The following is a 26,782-nucleotide window of genomic DNA, read 5'->3' on the forward strand; positions in this document are numbered from 1 at the left end:
GTTTATGCTAACATATCAGCTCAGCTGTTTGGAATAATGTGATAAAATGACATGAGGTTTGCAAATTCCTGTGTTCAATAATAAGTGATGCATTTTTAATCCCTCTTTCACGCTGCTGGAAATTAAACAGATTCCAGGCAGACAGCACTGAATAGTAGGAGCTGCAACTGAATCCCTGCTGTCACTTAGTAGCTTTGGATCCAGATCACAAAGCACCAAGCAACAGACATTTTCTTCAAAAATGAGAGAAAAGTTCAGCCAACGAAGCTGCTGTCAGAAGCCATCTGCTGCAAGGAGCCATGTACCAGTGACACATTCTTGCAACTCCTCACCAGTGCCCTGCTGAGTGATGCTATAAAGGCAGAAGTGAAACGTCCTGAATTAGGAAGGAGGCATACGGAATGCAAAAAACATCTTCAGGGTAATTTTCTTTCAACAGGCATGAATTATCTCTTGAATTCTCAAAGATGTATTTAAATTTGCTTCAGTATGACAGCTGCTTTATGTTAATAAGCAATAGGTTTTTTTCTTCCACTTGTTTATCCGCAATGATGTGGGTCAAGTAAGTTATTTGCACTACTTTCTGTCTTCTCTCAGCTGCACAGCTTTGTTCATCCCTCTTGTATTCTGTTCCCTCTCACTCTTCTCAATTTTCCCATTGGTCAGTTTTTATTTCCCAGGTCTGGCAGTCTGTGATACACTGCCATGGAAAGTATCCTTTCCAGGCCTGTTCTTGACATATATCCAAACATTGCCCTTTGTGATTTTTTTAACAAGAGCATTATTTTTTACTCTGTTTTTTTTTGTGTTACAGTTTTGCATTTTAGGTAGGTCTGAAACTCTCGGCACTTTGCCTTTTTTAACAGCACGTATCTGATGCTTGTCAGCTTTGCCAGAGGAAACAAAACTGCTTTGATGCCTCCAAAAGTATCAGAGCTAGCTTTTTCCAATGCACATCACTTCTTGGTTTTAACGTCTTCAGGTTTCCAGATCTTCAGGAGCCCTTCAATGCAGTAGCTGCTCCTCCAATTATTACTAAAATGCCAAGTTTATCATTCCCGTTCTTCAGTGTTAGTCTTGCAAGCAGCACTTTAGATCTTTATGATTTAGACCTCTACTTATTTCTCTCGTCCTCTGGAGGATGATTTATTAGTTACAGATAAAGAAGAATATGCTGACCTAATGTAGAAATGTATATAGCATTTTCACATATTCATCTTCTAAGGAGTAATCAGATGTTTGCCAAATGCTTGTCACATAAAAAGCACCGCACAGTCACTATTTGTTACTATCAACTTAAGTGTTTCACATAAAACTGCTTCATGATGTCCATGCTAAGACCTAGCTCCTCACTCATGTTTTCACAGGTTTATGGGCAGAGTGAATAAGAAAAAAAATAGAAGCATCTTGCACCTTAACATACAAACTTTGCCCAAACAAAAGAGTTTCTGTGCTGCAGAGCTGTGTTCCCTATTTATATCCTCAGCAACACACGTATGCTCAAGTAGAGTGGAGAGAAGAGAGAAGCCATATCACCAACTCCTTCCCAGCCTGGGCTGCCTGCCAGAGGGAGTAGTTGCACTTTCTTAATGGAGGTTGCATTATTTATCTTGTAGAATGACAAATGGTATAAGAATTACTCTTTCTTTTTAGAGTTCTATATAAATGTCAGTAGCTAAGTAAAATGTATTTTATTTTACATCTAGGTATTCATATATTTGCGGAAGGAACCCCTGTGAGAAGCCAACTTTGCATGAATATTCACAGTACTATAAAGCTTGCACATACAGGCAGGAAAAAACATTTGGGCACTGGCTTGAGGAGTCATTCCAAAAGAGCAAAGAAAATTTCAGTATACTTTAACCTTTTATTACTCTAAGCTCTTGTCAAAACCAGCTACTTGTGAAGAATGTTCTGGTAATACAAACATTGTTCTGTTTTGAAAGATTGTTCATGCAGATCAGATTAGCACTGGCGCTCCAATTAACATCTGCTGAAGAATTTTTAGTAGCTGCAGCACTAGAAAGCCACAAGAAGAACAAGACAAGTGTACCAAAACCCACTGAGTTCAATATGTTGCACACTTTTTTGTGTATTTAAATACTGCAGTATGGACATACACAACATTCTGTAAATATTGTGCTTCATAATCATGAAAAATAGTTGTTGATATACATTATTAAATTATCCTATTGTATTGCATTTGACAATGTTTCCACATTTTGCAGAAGAGTACTGCCAAAAAATTACTTGGATTAAAGAATATATAAAATATTTACTTTTTATGTCAAAATACTGTCCCAAAGTGGTGTCCATAGCACCAGGACAAGACTATGGCCTCTACATTATTTGACCTGGCTTTATTAATCCAGAGATGAAAGTCAATAAAAAAGTCTTGCCTTTTTTACACTTGGTTAGGGCCTAACCGAAATCTGTAGATTGGCTTCCTTACAATTCACTCCAGAAATGAAGTCAAACCATCTAACTCCTGAAATTTACACTGTCATTCAATAGTTGACAGAAATATCTTGGTTTTCTTTGGAATCTCTGCTGAGCATCAAGTGTCCATTTATAGTCTGTTTAGCAGAAATACATAAAGAACAACAAGTGCTCTCAGGAGCCCTATCTTACTCTCCCCTCTAACACAGGTTTGCACAGTGCAGCCAGAAACTGGTTGCAGACAGCAGAGAAAAGCCAAAGAGGAGAGAAGACCTCATTTTTGGAAACTCCTGAATGTCTTCTTCATGCTCATATAACACCACTTGATTTGCAGGAAAATACTGGTGAAGGGCACAATTCAAAGTACTCGCTGTAATGCTCTTGGAAGTCTTTCACCTTGCCACGTACGAGAAGTTCAAGGTGTTACTGTCTGGAGGATTCTATGTTGCTGCCTTCTGTGAAGTTCTCTGGCCTTTAAATAGGTTTGACTGAGCCCAGGTTAAACAAAGGAAATTAAATAATGAGGTACAAAGGTAAAATAAGGACACTCCCTGTATGGTGATGCTACATTACTGTTTATACAGAACTTAAACAGAGAGCCTCCACCAATCTTAAGAATGTTTTTGTCTCCCACCAAAACACCAGAAATTTCATCCAATTGAATAATACAACTCACTTTTGTCATCATCATAAGATCCTCCGGAGCTATTACTGTATCTCGATTCTAGTCGGGTATGTGCTCTGATTACATTACTGAACCTTCAAATACAAGAAAAATCTTCATTACAAACACACACTGACATTAAACATCTGGACTGTATGCTTACTCTACAAAAAAAGCATTTCCTTAAGTATGCACCTGCATATGGGAGTAGACAGCAATGTGAATGTAATGGTGTTTCCTTCCACAAAAGAAGATTTTTGCAGCCAGTTTCTGAGAAGTTCTAACAGTGTGCTCCTGTGTCACAAGCTCTTAAAATTTAGCAGAGGGAAAAATTTCATGCTGCAAATGTGTGATTTTCTTGAAGCGAGAAACTGTGCTAAGGCTGAACTGAGATATAAACTGTTCACAGCTAGTATTTTGTCACAGCCCATGTTCATGGGTAAAATTTTGTCAACCTGCTAAAGCAGTAACTGACTGAATAGTCCAAAGTCAGGCCCGCACAGGTATCAAGTGGCAAAAGCTGCAGCAGATCACCCTTCAACAGGAAAATCCAGCAACCGCCAGAGCAGACCTAGCAGAGGAGTTAAGGGATAGGAGAGCCAGAACGAACTGTTCACAGCTGTCCTCGAATCTGCCACAGATCCATAATAAGCTAAGTTTTACTGGTGATCGCCTTTGGCTTCCTCCACCTCCTTGTGCTGTCAGTGTCATCAGGCCTGAAGTGGAGCGAGAGGAGCCGTGCTGGAGGCTCACACACTAGTGAGGATGTAAAAACATCATTGTTTCTGCAAAGCTTCTCTATACAACGTTCAATTCCATTTCTTAGTAATATGCATATACATTACTGCAGGGTATTCATTATGCATTGAGATATTACGCCGTTTCCAAAGCAGGTCTGTCTCATAAGGGCACAATAAATTCATTGTGAAGGTGACAAAAAGACATCACGAGCCATCTTAATTCTGCCATTTTCTGTCTTTCCGGTATCTGATTCTCCTATATTTTAATAAATTCCCTTAATAAATGTGTACAAACTGACAATTACTGACATATTTATCTGGCATAAAAAAAGATAAAAGAAGAATAAAGTTAAGGAAAAAGTTATAAAGAAATATGCAGAGATGAATTCTATCCTGTATAAAACAAATGGAGAATACAGGTCAGAAATTATTTGAGAGCAGGGCATTTTACATCATATTGCATCAACATAAAACCATAACTATCTTCTGATTAGCTTTGTATTATTAGAAAAAATGCCCACGTTTATGAGAATAGTTTGTTTACAATCTATTACCTTCTGTAAACATTATTTAATGTGTCTTGACACATGAAGTCAATATGAACGGACATTCTAAGATTGACATATTGGTTTTGAAGTGCAGATGCACTTAGAGCTTGTAATGTCTTTGATAATGTAAATGCCAGCAATGAATTCGGGCAAATTATTTTACATATTTTTTCTGAGGAATCTTTCAGCAGGAAGCAGAATAGCAAGACCAGAATTTTGTATCTTCCTTTCATTTCGATCATATAGTATCTGGCAGATTTGAATGCCAAAAAACCATCTTGGAGTCACATTTAAAATTTATGTAAGACAAGAAACCCTGAAAACACAGTTAGTTTTGAAGTACGAGATGAAGTTTGCTCAACTTATCCGCAAATCAACTAAACAAAAGTCTAACTTAGAACTACGGAGCCATAAACATTTATGTAAAAAATAATAAAAAAATAATCCAGAGGAAAAAATGGTTTTATCTTCCTTTTAAGTACATTTCTAGTGCATATGCTGAAAACCATAATTTTGAGTCATATCTGCTTTAGTATCAGTTTGAAACCTTACTTAGTACTAGGATGAGTGCCATTTTTTACTTGCATTTAAATTGGCAGACAGATGCAACTAACCTGACAAAACGCTACTCAAGTTTACAACATGCAGAAGGTGAGCAGTTCAAAAGGTACTGAAGTACAGAAAAGTTTGCTCACATAATTGTCTCCCTACCTCTAAGCCCTGAACTCATGGAAGGTGGGCTGGACTACTGAAGTGATACTAGCAACTATCAGGAACAACAGACTAATGTAATACTAATACACTTACTAATTAATGCCATTAGAAGTCATTCAAAGTTCTCTTACAAAAGTAAGTGCGTTTCAGTGAGAGAAGAAATATATCTCTGTCTGTGCTCGAGGATCTGATGCCCCTTAAGCTTTGCATTTATTCATTCATCATTTGTCAGTATGTACCATAAGTAGCAAAAGACTAAATTGAATATATAAGCAAAGTATTTTACATAGCTTTCCTCTGTAAGACATTTTACACAGACAAAGGAGATGTCCTTGCAATCATGGATACAAATCTGCATACTAAATATTACTCACTGTCCATGGAATCAAAAGTTGTTATCAAACCTGATTTTTCATAAAGATTTTAATAGTCATTATTTGGTACACACTCTTGATTTTCTTTCTCCTTTGTGGATAATTCCTACAAAACCATGACCCACTTAGCACAACTTATTCAATGTAGCTTTAACAAATGTTCCTCTGCAACGAATTTTTAAACAACAGTCAGGAACTAGAACCACGTGAATAGCTTTTTTTTCTTAAACTTTTATATATGCTCATTTTAAAATGGTCTTACTGGGGTAATGCCACTTAGGATCAGTCTAAGCACCAGAGTTCCTCACAAAGCAATGCAGAACTTTGCCCAACATCTCACCCTTAGCCTAGGAAAGCACATAACATTTTGGAGGAAAAACCCCAACAAACCACAAACCTTTCATCAGTCTCTTTCACCATTCTGTTCTCCTCTACATCAGGAAAACTGTCTTGGCCAGCTACAACAGTGTTACTGCTAGAGGTGGTTCCTGTAAATGAGATGCCAATAAGAACACAGTTACATGCAGCAGACAGTATTTGCAAAGCAATAAAAGCCCACAACTTAAGATCACCCTGCAAGTACTTGTGCATATGAATGAACACTCTTACCTCTACAAACCAGGACCTGCTTGCATCGCTGAATGGTGTAAAGTTTACATGCTTTGAGGGGTAGATTAACATAATGATGCTCTTCCACTCCTTAAACTAAACTCATTCTCAGGTGATATAACCTATCGTTTTTCAAGAATTTGGCAAAACACTGACAGGAGTCAATTTGGGATTGGTGTCTCTCAAGTATCTTTGACTACTGCAGCTTGGAAATAGCTTTGAAAACAGAACTGCCACACAGCTGAGGCTTTCAGTTTTGAGGCAACTGCTGCTTTGGTGTATCTGCTGCGATCTCAGCATTGATGATGACTTCTTGTTCTGAGAAACTAGTGGTAGAACTACCACCTCATATGAGTTCTGAACAGCACCAAACATTGGTAATATCTTATTAAAATAGTTGAGAGAATGAAGCATATGTTTACAAAGCATATGCAACATTAGAAATCAAAAAGAACTGCAATTTAGATGTGCAACAAGGCCCTGAAACTTGCACTTTATATACACGCAGATCTGAATGGATGCAAAAGTAAGAGATTGTTTTTTCAAAGAGATGAAGATTCAAAAGAGCAGGAGAGCATAACTGAAAAGTATATTTAGGTCATACCAGAAGCTGCAGCTGAGGCTTTGTTACTGGCAGCAAAACGGTAAAATGGAGGATTATCGCAATGCTGGACTATTGGGTTCACTGGGTCAGTTTGTTGCAGCTCAAAAAGAAGCTCTTCCATTGTCTGAATAGTGTTATTGCGACATAGATATATTGCAACCTTTTTTATCTAGAGAAGAAAATAACAGTTATTAAACTCTGTCCAAACTGAATTTCCAAAGAAATCAATACAAGTTACACCGCAGTACTGCAAAGATCCAGAATGCAAATGTTACTCCTGGACAGACACCACAACCACACGACTGCATCCATCTTGTTCATACAGAAATTAAATAGCTCATTTTGATATCAAGGTAATTTCCCCAGCAGAGTAAATCTGTGTTCTAATTACCCCAAAGTTTTTGCTTACCATCCACAAACGAGCTGTTTAGGTATATAACTATATAACATACACATACACAAACCCCCCTTAATTTTGTACCTATCATTTAAGGATATCAGCATTAACTTTGAATCACACTCAGGTATTTATAGTTTGAGTATGTGATTTCCACTGAAGATGAATCTTACTCTCTTGAACGGAGCAAACTTCCCATCTAGACAGCTAGATCCACCCAAAACTTCATGCCTATATTTCCAGATGTGGTTGATGTGAAAGTGGTAGCTGTAGCTGCAAAGAATAAGCCAGGCTCTGAGTAGCTACTTATATCTGTAATCAAAGCACTAGCACATGGAAGAAAGGCAGAGCAATTATGTATACAGACTTCACACATCCTGATTTGAAAAATCTCAGAGTACCATTTAGAGAAATTCTGGGAATTTCTATAAATCTTTTAACAAGACCTCAAACCTTATTGTACGCATCACAGCAATGAGGACTGTTGAGATAACTGAGATCAAATTAGACTGAATTCTTGAGGAAAAAAAACCTGATAGCTATTAAAAGCAGAGGTGCTCTCTGGCTTAAAAACATTTGATTCATAAACTGCTGGAGCTAGGAGACCATATAGGGAAGTATCCCTCCATGCTTGTCTTTTTAAAGTTGTCCCTAAAAAGGTACTTATAGTGGAGCTAATACACTGGACCGAACTGCCTGTTGGCCTCACCAAGTATTGCTGTTCTTATACTTTTAAATACTTCCATTAAAATAACTTCCTGACTGCTTCTCTTTCCATCTTTTTTCCTCTCCTTTTCTTTTGCTTAAAGTAGAGAAAATGCACATACTCAAAAGTCTCTTTTACTCTACTGTGCTAAAAATTTCCCAGGGACTTTCCGGGGACAATTCACCTCCCTTCTGAGGCTCATTTCTAGTTGTGCTCACAGTACCACTTCCAGCTTCTTTCACCCCAGAAGGGGTCACATTCCCTACACTAAGTCTTTGCTGGAGAGGTTTCTGAACTAAATATTCTAAGAAATCTTTCAGTACATATGTGAAAGAAAGGACAGCTCAGCAAGTTGCACTGGGGCACTGGGAAAGAATGCTTAGAGGAAACAAAATTCTAAGAGACAAAGCAATGAATTTAGCTGATTGAAAAAAAAACCAATAAAAAATGTAAGTCAAGCATGGTTTTGGCTTGGACCCACGCAGGCAGAACAGATGGCTGAAGGCACGGAGCAGCTGGTGACTGCCTTGGGGCACAGAGGGCTCCAAAAAGAGATGGGTAAACTGGCAATCTTGCAACTGCCTGGTCTTTTGAGCCCAGGTGAGCTGGAACAGTGCTGATAAACTGTTCAAATTATCTTTATTTGCTAAAGCCTATGTGTTATCTATATGATAATGGAAGATACATGTTTATGGTATCAACAATCTTGTGTAGTTAGCAGTTAGGTATGATTTCTTATCTGTAAAGTCCAGGGCATTATCAAAACACTAAGCAGATGCATGTGATAAGCCGGTGTATTTTCCTACTCCAGCCAAAGCTATCAGTTAAGGGGTGACTCATAAACACAGTCAGGCTTCCTACAGAAGTTAAAAACTTTTTCAGATTTTGCAAAAATCCAAAAATCAGACTTTTAACTCAACATTATCAAACACAGACTAACAGGGTGGCAGAAAACACAGGAACCTTGTCAGCTGCTGCCACCGATGAAGACCTGATGGTCTTGTTAAGAGCCACTGGAAGCCTGGGAGGGAGAGCAGAAAAATCCCACAGGCAAAATAGAGATGCTGAGCAGATGAAGCTGGAGATGCCAAAACAGACTGCTCTCTTTGTGGAGCAAGAGGACCGTATTGTCCTGGAGGAGGAGAGGACTGTGAGAGCCAAGGCTTCAAGGCGAGGGGGGTTGGAAAGAATTTGAAGAAAGAGGAGAAAGTGCTATGGGTAGGAAGAGGGTTTGCGGTAGGCTGCTCAGAGCTGTGCGATGGCAACAGTTTTGGAAAAAGGATGTGTTGAAAGTTCTGGGTCGGCAAGTATCTGGATGGTGGGATGAGATATGTGAGGGGCTCCTGGGCAAAAGGCGACAGGGCTATCAGGCATTTCCAATCAGGCTACAGATTTAGGAGTGAGACATATACTCAGCACAGGACTACTCCTTCCTCTTAGAAATCTGCCCCTATTTCTTTTGTAAGCTGTCAGAAATACAACAGCCCTCATTTTGTCTCTTATCTCTGGGATTTCCACTTGTTCTTTGCCAACACAGCTCCTCCTGATAGAGGCTACCTTTGGGCCTGATCCCAAGTCTGTCACAGACTGTAGGATCGGTCAGCTTGGAAAGAACCTGGGAAGTCTCTCATCTAACCTCCTGCTGAAAGCACGGTCAACACTGAATGGAGAGCCTCTGTCACTCTGTCACAACTGATGGAAAGATCTTCATCACCCTCACGATATTTGGGATCAACCCCTTTGTCTTCTCATATAAACCTTGAGCTTGTTCTTACAGCAGCTCCACTTTCAAAATTTTCCTCTTTCGATTAGTTAGGCAACACTGACTTTGCATATATATGCACTGATTTGAGAACCCAGAACAGTAAACCCTGCAAATAAAAGAAAACCAACAGGATGTCTATGGTACAATAACCACATCTTGAAAAAATTTTACGGTCTTCTGTGCCTCCTTTATTCTGTTATGCACAGCAGTCATTGTAAACACTTTAAGCAAAGTATTATTTCAGCAACTGTAAATGAAGTAAATTTATGAGGCTTTTTAGATAAGTTTAATCACATTAATAGTAATTTCAAATTTATTTCAGGGAAATCAATAGGAAGAGACTAATAAACCAGCATATCGTAATTGTGCTGGAAAATTTACTAAATTTAGATTCTGTTTCACCCAGCAACTGAGCAGTAAGGAACATGGGAATGGGACTATCTTGCTTTTCTCAGACAGCCCTGATTTTATTTTAACTTGAATAATAACAATATCCTGCACAGTGTGACTTGCACATTGCGGGAACAGTTATATAATTCATGACAGCCATGCAAAGGCAGAAGTTGATATGGTAAGGAGTTTATAAAGGTTAGCTATCTTGCATCTCTTGAGATGTCCCACAGGAAGCCTTAGTCTGCTAAAGGAGAAGAGAATGTAGAACTTTCTTAAAACTACATGCTTTTCCGAAGGAACACCTAAATCTTTACAACAAACGCACTCCTAAGATCATAGCATATTATATCCCATTCATGATATAACATCCATTGTTTAAAGGACTTTCAAAATTTAACTAATAGCTTTGTAAACTAATTGATAACTGAGAAAAACGATAAGCATTCAGTAATTTTACTTCTGTTCATTTTTCATGCAAGTTATTTAACCTCTGAACAGCCATTCTGTCTTTTTAATAAAATTTTAAATATATATATAGAAATTGCATATTTTAATGCAATTCTGACATGAAAAAAATATTTCTAGTATTTTTTCTCATTCATTCTGGCAATTTAGGGCCAGTCCCTGTTACTGGCCCCTTACACAGACATGCAAAGTTGCTCTTTGCTTGAGAGGAGCCCACCTCTTGCTTGAAATGAGCTATGCTCCACTGGTGGAAACTGAGATTCCCACTACTCAACTCCTTTCTTGAATTTCAGTTTCTTGGCTCATATATTCCCATGATTTAATTTTGAACAGTGTGCTAGGGAATATGTTGGTACTTCTTATTTTTGAAACAGAAATCAATGTGATAGCTGTTTTCTTCATTAAAACCTGTGCAACCAATAGCAAATAAAATAAAACGCAAACACTTACATAAGGTAAAAGGATGGTATCACTGCTAACACCACACAAACTAATGAGAAACTGCAGTGTTATCCTAAGGTTGTTACTCCATTTTTCATTGTTGGCCAAAGCATTCCAGACATTTTCCATCTCTGGTCCTGGAATTTCATCACCATACTGCAAAAGATCATAGGCATACATTTCTTGAAATATGCAGACTTCCAAACTAAAGCATGCTCTTTTAGAGCATTTTCTCATGCAAAACCAACAGTAAAATGCTGTAAAAAGTGACTAACCAGTGTTTTCAAAAGCTCCCTGACAGACTTCAGAGCATAAATTCTATTTAAAAGTATTTAGGTTCAGATCCACAGAAGGATTTAAATCACAAAAAAAAAAAAAAAAAAAGGAATGTAAATTCAAAAGCTGATCCGAAAATCAAGCAGTTTATTGGGTTTCATCTTTACAGTTGTTCAAGCAACTGAAGTTCTGTTTCTGCATGTCTGTAGCTAAGTGCTTCAGCCTTCACAGTAGTGAACAATTTGGCACCTCTCTCCTGAGTAAATCCTAGCAGAATTAAGCATTAGACAGCCCTTTGCTTTCACATTGGAAATGAGCAGCTTTTGCTCTCTTTTGCAAGACACAGTTATGGGAATACTCCCTTTTGTCCAGTCAATTAAATGGTTAGTGCACGATCCAGGATGCGGGAGTCTAGAATTTAAGCTGTTGTGTTGCCTATGTAAAATCACTGGCTCCCACTTCAAGAAGACTGTTTTAACCACTGCACAGACCGATATTCTGCTAGAAGAGGACTGGCAACTTCCAGGTCATGCTATTCTACTGAAACTTATTTAATACATATTAGCTACATCTACACTGTCACTGGCATCCACATTTATTGTCATCTACACTGGCACTTCTAGGTGCCAGTCCCTTTATCACACATACAGCCTCAAAGCTAGGTCAACTGATGCAGTTTGAAGGAAGCATACTTGTTCACTTTGGAACAAAAACTGTGTGATTTTGGAAGCAACTTACTCCAAGGACTGCTGCTCATAGGCAGTAAAGGTGAAACGGCATCACATCTGTTTTCAACCCATAAAATTCCTCTAACAATATCCTAGAGACTCCATACCATCAGACAATTCACAAGCCAGTATCATGCTCTGGATATGCAAAAACTATCAAAAAACCATCCTGGTGGTCTGAAGCACAGCCCTCACGTTACTTCAGCCATGCTCATGTGACAAAATCCAAACAAAATAATAATTAAATTTTACTTACAGGGCCTCAACATGAGGCAAGATCCAGAATCAACTGCTATGTAGCGTGGATACAGACATTCTGCTTGAGAGAGGATTAACCCTGAGCAGGTTAGGAAACGTGAACCACTCTATCCCATATGACACAGGTATCAGGCATTACTTCCTGGAGTTTATGTATTTAGCAGTTTAGACATAGGTAATGAATCAGGCAAAAGCAGTGCCAGAGCAGGCACGGCACGCTAGTATAGCAGCCGGCAAATCAGCAAAGAGAAGGAAAAGATGGATTCCCAGTACCTTCTCCACCAGCTGCTTAGGCATTTTACATAAAAAAGTGATTGGTAAGAAGGAATCCCTGGTCAGGACCTGGGATGTAAAATACCTTCCCTTTTACAAAAGAATGTAAATAATTTTTTCCTTTTCTCTCTCTTTAAGAATAGTGTTTCCTAGAGCTTCAGTAGGACAAATTCCAGGTCCTCATTCTCACCCCCAAATAAACTTTCATCTGCTGCCTTAGACGTTAACCTGGCAGGTGATACAGGAGGGAACTGAACTTAGCTCCTCTGTAAGTAATCCTTAATGCTCCGTTAAGGTTTTTTTAAAAAGGGTAAAACAATTTTCTGCGTTCATGTTTTGAAAGAGAACAGTTTTAGTATTGTCCTTAAAAGAAAAAGTGAAGGAGCTTCTTCAGAAACAAGTTTGTGTCTGATCAGTATAGACTGTTCCAGTGCAAAATTTCTGGTATCGGAGGGAAGAAACCTAAGTACCTTTTGCTTAAGAAACCTAAGTTTGACTACTTCAGAAATTGTTTTACAGGTTGGTTTCTTTGTTTGTTTTGCTTTTTTACCTTGGCTGTCATATACATGAGATTATTAAGAACCAGTGAGGTGGCCTCAGGAGAGCCCCAGCCATTGCCTTTTAGTCCACTTGTGACTGCTATTTCCCCATCCTTGTCCTTCAGTTCATCTTCTGGAGTGGTAGGGCTTGAACCAGGGAGGAGCAGTCTGTTATCTACAAGTTCAATATTATGAAGCCATGGTAGCAGATAGGTAAGCATGATCTGTCTTCCATTTGGATGTGTTGTTGGAAATCGCTGGCTTACCTCTAAAATAGTAAAAGTGGAAAAGGACAATATGTTAGCCTATAAAGGAAACCTTAAATACACGGTTTAAATCAGATTTCTGACGTGTGTTAGACCACCTGATGGTTTTTGCCTTGCAAACCACAAGCCTACAAAAACATGTACTTGAGCTTCCTGAAGAGAATCATTAATTTAATGTTCAGTAATAGCAAGCAATCGGTCAGGTCTTCTGTCTAAAATAACTAACATAGTCTGGGCTTAGAAACAGAAAGTCACGCCTTGTTACTGTGCCGTATTATGTATTAAGTTAAATGGATGTCAATAAAGAGGAAAAAGGATAATGCAGTTACTGGCAGTTATTCTAGAATTTCAAGAGATTTTGGAGAACTACAATAAACGTACAGAAGTGTTCTGCAGAATTACAAATGCCCCATCAGCCTCCATGTTCCTAAGCTATAGTTTAAATCTTAAGGCACTTAGTATACTGAGTTTACAAAAACACCTCGCATATATTAGGACTCTTATTTCCTGTGGGGAGGCCTATAAAATTCATAGTCGGCTGCCAGTCCAGGAGTGCTTGTATACAGCACTTTATATAGTTTATTAAAAAAAAAAGAACTGGCACTGTAAGGGAAAGGGATTTGGAAAATGTGGGATAAGAAATACAGTGACAGGCTTTCTGCCAAGGTGAACCACATTAGCTCTCTTTACCAGAATTCTTCTGTACAATCAGTACAGTTAAGATTTCCTTTCTTTCCTTGCTGCCTGGTTTTTAAAAATCTTCAAGACATACACTGTTCTCTCTCCTTATGGTTCTAGATGTACAGAAAGGGGCTCCGATTTGGACTGTGTATCTGAGTTCTTTTAAATGACACAGCCACTACAGCAACATGAATTGATGGTAACAGTAATAATGAATAACATTTGTTTTTTTTAAGATAAATGAGCCATAAGAAATTCCCTACACCAGTTATTTATAACTTATGGTATCTTGGGTACTGAGAAATGGATGATGTATTGTTCCTTTACCCTTCCTCCAGCCCCTACAGACTAAAAGCAACAGAAAGGGATTTTAAGAGCCAGTAAGAATTCCCACGATTACAGACATTGCATTCTGTTATTTAAAAACTAGAGCAACACATTAGATAGATTAAAACAGACAGATACGTCTCAAAATGTCGTTGTTCCCAGGAATGGTCTCAGAGTGGGCATGATCTGAACGGTGCTCCTGCAGGTCTGCCTCTTTAACATTTTTCTCAGTAACCCTGACAAAATGTATTTCTGATAAAATTAAAATGATACTAAGACTTGCAGATGTGGCAAATAACAGAAGGTAGAGATCGCTCATTCAGAATGATCTGAAACATTGGTAAAACCAGGCGCATGCAATCCATCTTCCCAAAGGTAAAGTCTTGTTTATATAAAATGAAGAATTCTATCCTCACAAGTATCATCTATATAAATATATGTGTAAGAAGAATCACTACGCTTAACATGAGAACCCATTATAGTAGAGTTTGCCAATGTCACTTTAACTTATCCCGGGCCCTTGTAATTTCAAAGTTACCCTAAGATGACACAAGTGGCACAGAGTCCCCAAACAGGGTTTTTAAATAGCTATTCTGTTCTTTGTGTAAGTACCTCTAGGAAATATATATTGCATTTCTAAACCTGATTTGACCTGAACCAGAATAAAAACAGGTCAAGCTAAATTTATAAACAGAATTGCTGTTCACAGGTGGAAATAAGTATCTTAGCAGTCTACCATTTGTACAAAAAGGTAAAGTAGCTAGTAAGTCAAATAGATATAGGTACCTGAAAAGAGTGGAAGGGTAAGTTCGGGATACATCCTTGCTAGTTCATATGAAAGAAGGGCAAGTGAGACACTGTAAAGAGGTGGCAATGGACCGTGTGTACCATACAAGATACTGCCTGGTCTTTGCTCAGCTACCTTTTTTGAATAAACAAAAAGCTTTGATTCAAGGATCTAGAAAAGATGAAAAAATAATGTAATGAGACAACAAAAATTCATTAATTCAGGAAACATCAGCATTCCAAGTTTAGGTATCAGAGAATGATATATATGCTTGAGTATACTCTCCAGATTTGAAAGACACCATAACTAATATTTTTCCATTCATTTTTATACAAATATTCCCATAAGTATTTATAGCCAAGACAAAACTACTTGTTTATTTTCAAAACAAAACTAAAAAGCAAATAAACAGTACTTTATAAGAAATTCACCGAAAAAAACCCAAAGACAGGAGGACAAAAAAAGTAGCTGATACATGCCTGCATAAGTTGCATGGAAATTTCATAAATCTCTCTGTTGGTGTCAGATGCCTTGAACAGCACCAAGTTTAAAAGTGTCACTATATCAAAAGGATAGTTCCTAGAAGAATAAACAGTACATTTTTGTGAATGTTGGAGAGGAATGCAGATTATTTTCACTCTGATTTACTCTGTAATATGGTCTACAGAGAACGTCATCTTTCTTTTCTCTGACCTACCACCAGAATATGGGAAAGGGAGCTCTAATGAATACATGCTGCCTGATCAAAGGGCCATCTGGGGAATGGGAAGAAAGAAAGGATTATTCGCAATTACCTTAGACTAATGCTTAGGAATGCACTGAGTCACTCACAGTGAGAAACGCAATACCTGTGTCTATAACTGTCAATTCATTTTAACTTACAACATAACTGTTTACAGAACAGGCCAACACCCATGAGAGAAGATGGGTAGCGTAAAAATTTCCAGGGATAAAGTACTTCTTAAGCCAAGCTGCAATTAAAACAGTCCCTTTGGACAAAAGACACCATCTCTGACATGAACGTTCCCAGATGCTAGGCAGTTCTATCATAATTGTTTTCAATGAGTAAACACAAAGAACTGCTTCAAAAAGTCTACTACCTATAAAGTCATCATTAATTCTAAGGGTAAACATATTAAAGTGTTAACTTAATGAGAATATTGCTACAAAAGCAATTCCTGTGTCACAACATTTGGATTTTCACTATGTAAGTTTCTGCTTTCTCATGATGATTTGTAAATGCACCTGATTCAATTATGAGCCATCAGTTTCTCATCCTAGATGAGAGCTACTGTGCTCCTGGATGGCTGCAGAGTGCCTATCTGGACATTTTAGTGTTAAAAAACATGGCAAATAAAAGCGTGGCACGGGACATTCTTGGTAATTCTGAATACTAGCTGTAATCCATCCTCTACGCTTGGTCTCTTTGTCCTTCCTCTAAGGTTAAAAAATAATAATAAAAAAAGAAATTAAGGGAAGTAGCTTCTTTGTAGAAAGATGGACATCAGCAATGAGGTACATTACTGCTCATTTTACAAGTAGTTTAAGCAGCAGCCTCTCTATACATGTTGATAGATGATAGAGGAAAAACTGCTAACAGCTTTCAAATATTAATAAAAATCCTCAACTTGGTAGAAATTGGACTTTCCCTTCAAAGCAAATTATGTAGATAATACTCTCAATTTTTACTGTAGGTATGGGAATGATTAATTTTTAAGACACAGTGGCATAAGTAACACAATCCGAAGAAAAAACACTGGCTGAAAACCTTATATGTTTATGTGTTCATTAAACAAAAAACCCCCTTCAAATAACTGGATTTGCAAACACAAAATTCCATTCATATTTTTAAAAGCTCAGTATAATGCAGTCTATACCTAGTTGTTTCTGTAAGAACAAAAAGTTTTTACAGATAAATTCTAAAATACCTGACTTGTTTGGATTTGCTAGATCCCAAGTACTTCTCTATTGAACTATGCCGATCAGACATCTTGCCAAATTATTTTTTGTCAAGAGTAAAATTTTTAGATTTATTTTAATATGATGTGAATTATCTTCTTTTTTTAAGACTACCATTGAATTTGTCTACAGATTTTGTCTTGAAAAAACACTAAAAAACCAAAAGGATAGATTTTTATGAAGGCCTGACACAAAAGCAATATTTGTATTTGTGTCTTCATGTAGCTTGTTCTTGCTTAGCATTAGCAGCAATGATGATACCAGCCTACAGAAAAGGAACTGGTAACCAAATCAAATGAAAGCCACTTAGAAAAGAACAAAATAATGTCTTTCAAGCTAATAATATTTAAACCAATTTTCCTTCTATAAAATAAATTAAAAACAATGCCAAATCTTTTGAAACTAGATTTATGACCTAAGTTCAAAGTAAAGTGTTGTGGTTATTTTGTTATCTTCCTGAGCAAATTTCACAGATTTCAAATATACATATAGTAAGAGCATCTTCTACCAAGCACATCACTTTGTTTTCAGAATCACAGAAACAAGAGTGACACAGTCCCCAAGAACTGTCTGAGAGAATATAACGTAAGAGTGTGACTAATAATTCTTTACAACACAAGCCGAACCACCAGTTTTCTTTACATTTGAAACTGTAGATTAATAGATTAATTAATACCTGCTTCCACACACAGTTGCAATGGCTTTGAAACATCCAGAGGCAAGCTGGTATGATCCAGTATAACATCGATCTATAGCCCAGTTGAAGAGATTGATTTGATCAGGATTCAGTTCTAGCAACAGGACCACAACTTCACAGCCAAGCTGATGAACCTGAGTACATAAATACATGCCAAAATACGATGGGTGAGATTTCTCTACAATTCTTAGAGTGACATAGGCAAAACAAGGGGAAAACAGAGTCTTCAAAATAAGTAAAAAGAAATCAGAATATTTGTCATAAATTTATTTTAGGGATAGCAGAGTTGAGATGTGACTCTGTTTTCAATACTCCTCACTTGAAAGAAAATTGTACGTACACGAATGAAATAAATTTTCAAAGGAGGTTTCCAAAATTAAGCATGGAAAAAAGCAGAATCTTTGCAAAACCTAAGACACTTGATAGGCGTTCTTGGGCAACTTCCATTTGTATTGGTTAACTTATTTGTTAAATGTTTATTTCTTACTTCATGTGAGTTTCATAAAGTGACACACTTTCATGTTTATCCTTCTTTTGACTAACACAGAAACAAGGCAGACAAAGACAAATACCTTTTGCGAGCCTGGGGGTATGAAAACTTGTTTGCTTAATCCAACTACATCAAGCAATCTAACAACTCTCCCTACAGACCTTGTATCCCCTAATGCTGATACCACCACTACGAAGACATCACACCAAACACAAACGCCTATTAATATTCTGTCACCAAGTATAGGTAACTACTTGTAAAGACTGCAAATGATATTTGATGATAACGGACTGGGTAGGATCCTTCTCATCTCAAACTGAACTAGTTGTATAGGCAATGCAGTTTAGATAGAGTCCTTCATTACAATGATTAATCATGAATTATAGTGATTAGCTTAGGGGAAACAAATTTCATCTGTCATATCCAAATTTTGAATTTCAAGGGGAAAAGTTAAAAAAAGGTAATCTTTTTCCCCAGTTATGTTATAAGTGGGATATACTAATGATCAATTAGACATGGGGATATAATATTTGTTGATGATAACGAAAACTTGTCAGGAGGAAAAGCGTAACTTTTCCTGTCTCTTGTTCTGTGTGTTTTCTTCCCATATCCGTAAGAATTTCAACTATACATATCACACATATCTTTATAGCTCCATCCCTACCAACATTCAAAAATCTTATCTAATTTCTGAAAGATTCTCTCTGTAGCTATCCCTTCTTCCTTCTAATTTGTCCAACCTTTTGTTTCCTAATCAATTACCATTGTACAGCCTGTAACCTCTAGCTGCAACCCAAGCCTTTAGGTTTTGCTGTCTGTATTTTTTAGCAATCACAGTCACCTGTGCTGGTATGAGACTTTTACGGAGAACAGCAGGTTGAAGTGCAAGATACCACAAAGGCAAAGATCATTGTTCTTGCTCTCCACTTGATGTAAATCACCAATCTACTCCTCCTTAATCAAAGAGATAGTCCAATCAGCTATAAATACAGAACTACAACTGGGTAGTTACAAAGTCAAAACCCATCTTCATAGAAATGGAAGAAAAAATTGCAAGAGTAGTCTGTTACATACGTGTTCTTTAAAAAGAAAAAAAATAAAAATTCTTTCCTCTCCTGAATCATTTATCCTCTTGATTTCTTTGGAAGATCTACCCACTCACTTTCAGATTTGTTTCACCAGCATCTACATTACCAAGCAGGAAGGGATTTTACATTCTTATTCTACAGAAACTTGAAGCAGGTGGGTGGAAGTACTCCAAATAGAAATACAAATATTTTTGAGCTTGTGCCATTTTCAACCTTTCTTTTTCAGCAGATGAAAAGCCTAAATTTCTGTTACAAGCAACACTGAGCCATAAGGCAATTCTTTTAGCTTATTATTTACCTACATTATATTTTCAGGAATACTAATTCTTTTACTGTTTAAATGCTTTTAAATTAATTACACTTTTGTATTGGAACCTTGCATAAAGCTATTGTTTCCCGCTTGAATTAGAACATATACAGTCATAGTTCTCACAGTCACAGTTCTTACAGTCACAACCTCTTTACTCACCCAGTACAGAGATTAAAATTATTCATCAGTGTTGCATTTTCGTGAGTACTTACACGTAAATCTTGACAAGCCAGAATGTTATCAAGCCATTTGTAAAGATATCCATCAGGGGAAAGACCAACATTATCAAATACAGGTCCACAGCAGAGCACAGCTGACATGGCCTAAAAACACAAGAAACTTTAGTTACACAAAAAATTAACAAGAGTGAATCTTCCAGAATGATTTGACCTCAGATCCAGGCTAACAGGACTGCCAGGTTTTTTTCTTCTTTTTGAGGGAACTATGGTGGAAATGGTAACAGCTGATTCTGCTAGAATTCAATAATTACGTTGCTATAGATGTTACTGGATTCAAGAAAATGTTCAGTTTAAGCATTTTGGAAGGAATACTATAGCCCAGTTTCCCCATTCTTCAAGATACATTTTGTCATTTTACCCAGTCTTCACAAATCAAACTACAAAACCAATTAAAGTACACAGATGTTTCAACAGCATCTTTCTGCAAAAATTAAAACTGTTTTACACCAAGCAATGCATCTTATATAACTACATAAACTATTAGTTTCCCAGCTTACTTATGTGGGGGAGTTGCAACTGGTTTTGCCACAGAAGTATTTTATTATTATTGAGCATGTCTCCAGGCGAGCGTGGGAGACAGTCCTCAGATGTGTGTGTGATACTGAATTGGTACTATATTTAATTGCAGAGCCTAAGATCCTCTCACTGAATCTGAAAACCTTCTAATTGACAGCTAAGTAAAAGTTTAAAATGCATTCTGGTTTTGCAAATAATTAGCCTTGAAAACTGTCTACAAAGAAACAAATGCGTAACTCCAGCGGCTCATACTGCTACATTCTATGACACCACTGTACATATACATATGAAGATACAGGTTTGCATCAAGTATGTCAATTCAAACGTCTGTGAAATAAAAGGAAAGAAACCTCACAGTTACTTGTATTTTGACTGGAAAATTGCTGTTACTGATTCTGACAGTGAAACTTTAATACCTTTAATGCACAATACTGGTATCTTGTAATCTGATGATTTCTATCGCTGTAACGGTCCAGTGGTGTGAACATAATACTGAAAGGTCCTGCCCACTGGCTGAATAAGATGAACAGGTGATGCCTCAAGCTCTGCTGAGGGAAGAGAAATCTCCTGTGGTGAACTAAGTGAACAGAAACAGAAATAGCTGTGATTTGTTAATGTTAAATATGCATTCATGTGGCAGAGGTGATGACATCAATTTCAAACTTCTACAAAAAGGGAGTTTTTCTTAAATGCTCAATATACACTTATTCCAAAGTATCTAAGTTCCTTTTAACAATCTAATGAAGTGAATAAGATGCAGTGTATTTCTAAGAACCTTCAGTTCTGAATTAATGTGTCGTTATACAAACATGTACATCTGACTTCAGAAACAGCATGGAAGAAACTAATTATAGAATCAGGCTTTTCACTGCCTCTTGCATTCCTTTAGCGGCAAATATTTACTTGTTTCTTCCAATCCTTTCAATGCAAGCCCAAACAATACGTATGTCTTATTCTAATACAGTGATAGGTGGGGACAAGAAATAAAAGAAACTTGGTGCCTGTTTGTTTATGACAAAGATGTGGAATATTTTCTGAACAGCTAAATTACCTGAGCAAATGAAAAATATCTATGAATTCTTAATCACGTGGAGAAAAAAAAAGAGAAATCTTTTAAACAATAGTTTTAATTCCCCTAAGCAAAACATGATGGCAGATGCGGTACTATGTTTATTAAAGAGATTGGCAAAATGCTACTGGCCAATTATTTTTCACCTAGAAGCTGTGCTGGAAGCCAACAAAGTCTAACTAGCCAATACTAATGCAAATCAATATGAACAGTGGCTAAAGATGATAGATGTTGACACAATAAACGTTTGTTTGATAGGAGTTAAATGTTATGGCTTTGTTAGTTATTGATATATTTTAAAGCTGTCTTGTTAGCAGACAATACATCTCTGAATTACTGAAATGCATCTGTTTTTATTGTATTCTCTAAAACCATACAACATGGCTGTTTCATTGTGGAAAATTCACGTTAACATGCAGACATTGGTTTTGTGCCTCATAGAACATGAGAATGAATGCAAAGAGGAATGCCTTTCCAAATACTCGTGACAAAGTAACTACTAGAGAAATTCTGTATTGTTAATGAGCACCATTTAGGAGAAGAATAAAGGAAAGAAATTCAGTATTTTGTTTGTTATCAGCAGCTAAGAACTTGACACCACTCAGTTCAAAGAAGTTTTTTTACTGCCTTAAATGAGAATAGCAGGGATGCTATTTTTTCCTCATTTTGTTCAACTACTATATAATTTTTATTTATCTTCTAACTGAAAGCAATTACACAGCTTTGACAAAATATGCACACTGGAAACTTACATGAAAGCATTCCCCATTATTTATTCCCTTACTTTACTCTTTTGAATTCTTTTGTATTTGTTGCTACCAATGCTGCTATGTCCTCTCCTAAATGATCTAGAGATAGCAGATTTGCACAGACTGAGTAAACTCCAGACCTTATCTTCCAGTAATTACACTGAGGCCTTTAAAGCAGACTTTTTCTTTATTTTTTGCTAATGTAATCACATTTCTGAAATAATCTTGCAATATATAAAAAGCATGAAATCAATTGAAAAAATCTTTGCTATACAACTGGAGTCAGGTAACATGGGATACAGCCTCAACACCTCAGGCAAGTTTTTCACTACATTTAATATTGTACATTTTCTGCACCTACCTATATTGCTTCAAGGCCTGCCTGAGTTTATGAAAAGTCTGGCAATAAAGTCAAAGGGAAGAAAATAAGGCCTCATGTCAAAGAAATCTGGAGTCCCTAGAGATCACAGACAATTTCTTTGCTGGGCTTTTAAAGAGGTGATTCTTATATATGAATATTAAATACTTCATCAAGCTTTACTGGTTTTTATTTGACTCTTAATAGACTTTCGAACACATTTTTGTCCACATTCCCCTTTACATTCGTTATATGACAATTCAGAAGCAGTGAAAAAAGCACAGAAAAAAAGAAGAAATAAAAAATTACTTTTCCAATACATATAATAAATGAAATTTCATAGTATGTTGAGATAATTTAGCACCATACCTGGCACACACTGAATCAAGTTGGCAATCATTGCACTGAAATGTGCTCTCATATCCTTAAGGATTTCAACTTCTTTATCATTTTCAGCCTCCAGAAGCATACGAGTCAGATCAACATACTCTAAGAACAAGGCTCCAAGGGCTAACGTATCTCTTTCTAAGGCTCCATTTGTACTAGCATAAAGGAAAGTTGTACGTTAGTACAGAGTGACAGTGTAGTTATACTACAGCTTTCTGAAGAAATGCATAAAAATCTCTCCATATCCGATAGAGTCAAAGAACATACTGACATAAACTCGCTGTTGCAAACACTGAAAATTATTTCACTTAAGAGATCTGTATTTATGATGAAGCGATAGTCCTACCTGTCGCTTATAACACCAGCATCAGCAAGTAGTTCAAAAATTCGCAGTAACTGCAGTCTTAGTAGATCTCGGCGTTCTCGACGTTTCTTGTTCTTGGAATTTAAAAAAACAACCATTTTTTACGTGCATAGGTGCATACATTAAGAAGTAGTAACTTCAGAAATGTCAGTACAGTAGTGAGATTTAAGAATTCCAGTTCAGGCATTTTCTTCACGAAGGAACTTGATTGCTTTTGGATATTTCATCATAACAGTGTGCTTATGCATCAACACAGAATTAAATACGATCAAATTTTTGTCTTTGTAATGATTCCTGATTAATTAATTAATTAATATTCAAGGTTCCTGTGCCAAAACCCATGCTATCTTCTGGTAGCAGAGATACTCATGTTAGCTTAACACTATCTACACTGGGTGCTGGAAGCATCGTAAAGTGCAGAACAGATATCCAGACCCCAGGAAAATATTTTAGTGATTAGCCATTCTTGAATTTGGCAATGCTGCAGCTACACGATCACCCATATTCAAGTTAGCTCCTAGCAGACACCACTCCGGTACGGTCTTGGGTGTGTTGACAGCAGTGGTTGTACCCTCCGTTAACATGCTCCCCCTATAGAACAGGACTGCACTGTTGTTAACTGGTTCACTGTATCTCGTTATTTTCTAGAAAGCTGTCCTTTCTCCATCTCGCCTTGAAAGATGTGAATGCAACGTGGCCTGTTCTTTGCTGAAGGCCTAAACTGACTTCTTTGTACCCTGCATCTCCACTAAGCAAAAAAGGTGAGAAGGTCAAAAACCTGCTATTGCACTCAAAGAAATTTGCTGTCAGAACAAGAAGAGCTCAGAGAAAGCTCAAATTTTCCTCTTCAGAATGTAACAATGGCAATACGGAGTCAGATCAAAGGTTTCTCTCACCTAGTACTCTGGCTCTGCCCACAGCCAGCAGCAGATGCTTGGGAAAAGGGAACATGCTTTCCCTGGTATTCTGACCCAGCACTGGCAGTTTGCAGCACCCTAGCCAAAGGTTTTATTCAAATCATTATGCCGTTTGATTTGTCCTATTCAGAGCGCGGTTTTCCTACCTTTACACCTTAAAGCTTCCAGGAAGGACACGTAGAGAACAAAGCAGTTTTATCGTAACACAGTACGTAACAGGCACAGCTGCCTCCTACAACGGCGTCAGAGGCGATCTGGCAAGCTCTGTGCCAGAGCCCACATGGCAGATCTTGTGTAACGTCCATTTTGGTCTACCCCTGCAGTTCTTGGCCGCGCTGGTAATTTTCTTCCTAGCCATAGCATATGTCAGTTCAAGGATGTTATTTCTGATGCGTTGGATACCCGCCTGCCGACACGGCGGCCTGCCATGTTTTCTACAGCTACACAACCCATACGGTCACTCCTGGGTTTACTGGTGGCACTGCTTGCAGGACGGTGGTCCAGTTCTTAATATCAGGAGCAATACAGGAATTAACACTGCAGTCTCTTGTTCTCATATTCCTCTACTGACATTTCCATGTGCTAAATTTGCTCTTAGAGGATACTGCAAACCTCTGCATTCTCGCGATTCCTTTCCTGAGGGTAGGCTGGATATGTATGTCTCCAGAAAAGGCCCTTCAAGTCTAAATTGTCTTCAGTGGTGCACGGGCAGAAATGCAGAGGCAAGTGGCTGCACTAATGTGTATTAATCCACTTCTGCCCAGTATCAAAACAAGTGACCTTCAAATCAATGACTTCATGGGGATGGAAGGCACACAAGTGAATTGAGGTGTGAAGCAACACAGCGTGGAAATGGCAGTGGATGTTTGCCAGACACAGAGTTATTAAGACTTGTCCACATAAAACTTAACATGAATGAAGTACCCGCCAAGTGAATTATTTTTTGTTTATTTCCATACTGGGCACAGCTGAGAGCCTCTGCCCACCTATTAATGATTTAACTTCTTCCCGACCACCATTTTCTGCATGGCTTCTGCACCAAAGACCATGACTTGGCAGACGGGGACAGCCCAGCAGGTCACCACGATGATACCTTATTGAAACCTCTGTGGAGGACAGAGTAGTGAACATACCGTTTGAAATTGCTTGAGGACCAGGTGAACAAGCCCGGGCAGAGGACAGTATTAACGCGACAACATTGCTTTCTGTACGCAGCCGTGCAGAGTTCTCAGTAGAGCTGCACGGACAAAATGGCTGTGTCTGTGCTGGTAAAGAGAGGCAGGGAGTGTTCATGGCCCTAAAGTCAAGTAGTACAGGCTGCCTCCTATTCACACTGTTCCAGAAGACCTCAAGAAGGCTGGCTATGTCCACGTTGCCTAGAGGGACTCATGCAAGGCTCTTCTGGCCCCAGGCATTATCACTGCTTTTTTTTCTTATGCCAGCTCTAAGCCGAGGGCTGTGCTGCAGTGGTTTTGCAACTTGGCCCGTAGGCTGTGCACGCAGGGAGGTAGGGGGCGAGGGGACACGGAGCAGAGCAAAAGCAGCTGGGGGGGTTTGGAGGACTGTGTCTGGTGGCTTGGTGCCTTCTGGGGCAATTCCTGGGAGGGAGCTACCTCCAGAGCCGTCTCGGATTTGCATCTCGGAGCCAGCTGGAATGGTCCAAAAGTGAGCCAGGGAAAGAAAATTGAGCAGAACGGCAACTCGGGTCCAGGACTTAGGCTCTGCCCATGGCTTTCCCATTTAGCCGCATTGACACGTCCTGTGACTAAAGTGCTTACTCAGACTACAGAGTCTTATCACCAGTGGTTTTCAAGAACAGTTTAGACAACATCTGTCAGGAATGACACAGGACTCATTCGTGTCAGGAATGACACAAGCCTAGTTCATCCTCCCTTGGACAGATCGGATGGTCTGTTGGGATCCCTTCTAGCACTACTCTGCATTATAACAAAAGAGAGTAGTATAATGCAGGTGAAAACACTGATGAATTTGTCAGTTAACCTGTTTTATTTAGAATGAAATAATGTAGTCGACTGAAGTTGAAATAGATGACCCTGCCCACCCTGCAAATAAAAAGCACATCTGAACACTGCTGTGAAATGTGCTTCTAGCCCAGCTGTGTTACAAGGTATTTCTCCTAGAAATTGAAAGTGGATTTCCAACATATCTGAGTTCCATATGAGGAGGTTCCATATTTGACTGGAAATTTTTCTATAATGTATGTTTTGTATCACTGATAGAATTTCAATTAGACTAGGGTTTAATGGAATTGTTTTAAGTTATGTTCTTACGCACAATTAATAAAATTCTTGTTGCACACAGAACTTAACTTGTTACTTAGTACAAAAGAATATCTTTGTATTTCAAAGAGACAGAATTACTACTTTTAAATTAATTTTGCAGTTTAAACAAACTAGTACATTTAATTTCTGCAACTAACCTCTGGTCTTCTTTCTAGGGCTTCTTTCATTAGTGGGTGAAGTTCTTCTACTAATTCCCTAAATTTAAAAAAACACTTTGTAAACAAAATTTAGTCTTCTCTGAAAAGCATCAATATTTTATTCAATATATAAAAACAAATGTCTGAAGTGCAAATAAAAATTTGAGTATATTTAAATGACAACAAAAATAATGCATTTGGATTA

At 37.8% G+C, this 26,782-nt stretch overlaps 1 protein-coding gene across 4 annotated transcripts in view; it reads right to left on the reverse strand.

Moving 5' to 3' along the window:
* Window positions 1-26,782, reverse strand: part of FRY (FRY microtubule binding protein) — a 252,456-nt gene that overhangs the window by 55,101 nt on the left and 170,573 nt on the right. For all 4 annotated transcript variants that reach the window (XM_049822900.1, XM_049822901.1, XM_049822899.1 and 1 more), the window contains 13 exons: window positions 26,578-26,635; window positions 23,203-23,294; window positions 22,839-23,011; window positions 20,710-20,870; window positions 19,751-19,861; window positions 17,630-17,784; window positions 15,474-15,573; window positions 14,994-15,165; window positions 12,945-13,201; window positions 10,869-11,015; window positions 6,693-6,861; window positions 5,877-5,967; window positions 3,116-3,198 (listed from right to left, as the gene is read on the reverse strand). In XM_049822900.1, coding sequence (XP_049678857.1) covers window positions 3,116-3,198; window positions 5,877-5,967; window positions 6,693-6,861; window positions 10,869-11,015; window positions 12,945-13,201; window positions 14,994-15,165; window positions 15,474-15,573; window positions 17,630-17,784; window positions 19,751-19,861; window positions 20,710-20,870; window positions 22,839-23,011; window positions 23,203-23,294; window positions 26,578-26,635 — 1,769 coding nt within the window. The remainder of the gene's footprint in view (window positions 1-3,115; window positions 3,199-5,876; window positions 5,968-6,692; window positions 6,862-10,868; window positions 11,016-12,944; window positions 13,202-14,993; window positions 15,166-15,473; window positions 15,574-17,629; window positions 17,785-19,750; window positions 19,862-20,709; window positions 20,871-22,838; window positions 23,012-23,202; window positions 23,295-26,577; window positions 26,636-26,782) is intronic.

This window comes from Accipiter gentilis, chromosome 19 (genome assembly GCF_929443795.1).
Source record: "Accipiter gentilis chromosome 19, bAccGen1.1, whole genome shotgun sequence".
NCBI classification, from domain to species: domain Eukaryota; kingdom Metazoa; phylum Chordata; class Aves; order Accipitriformes; family Accipitridae; genus Astur; species Astur gentilis.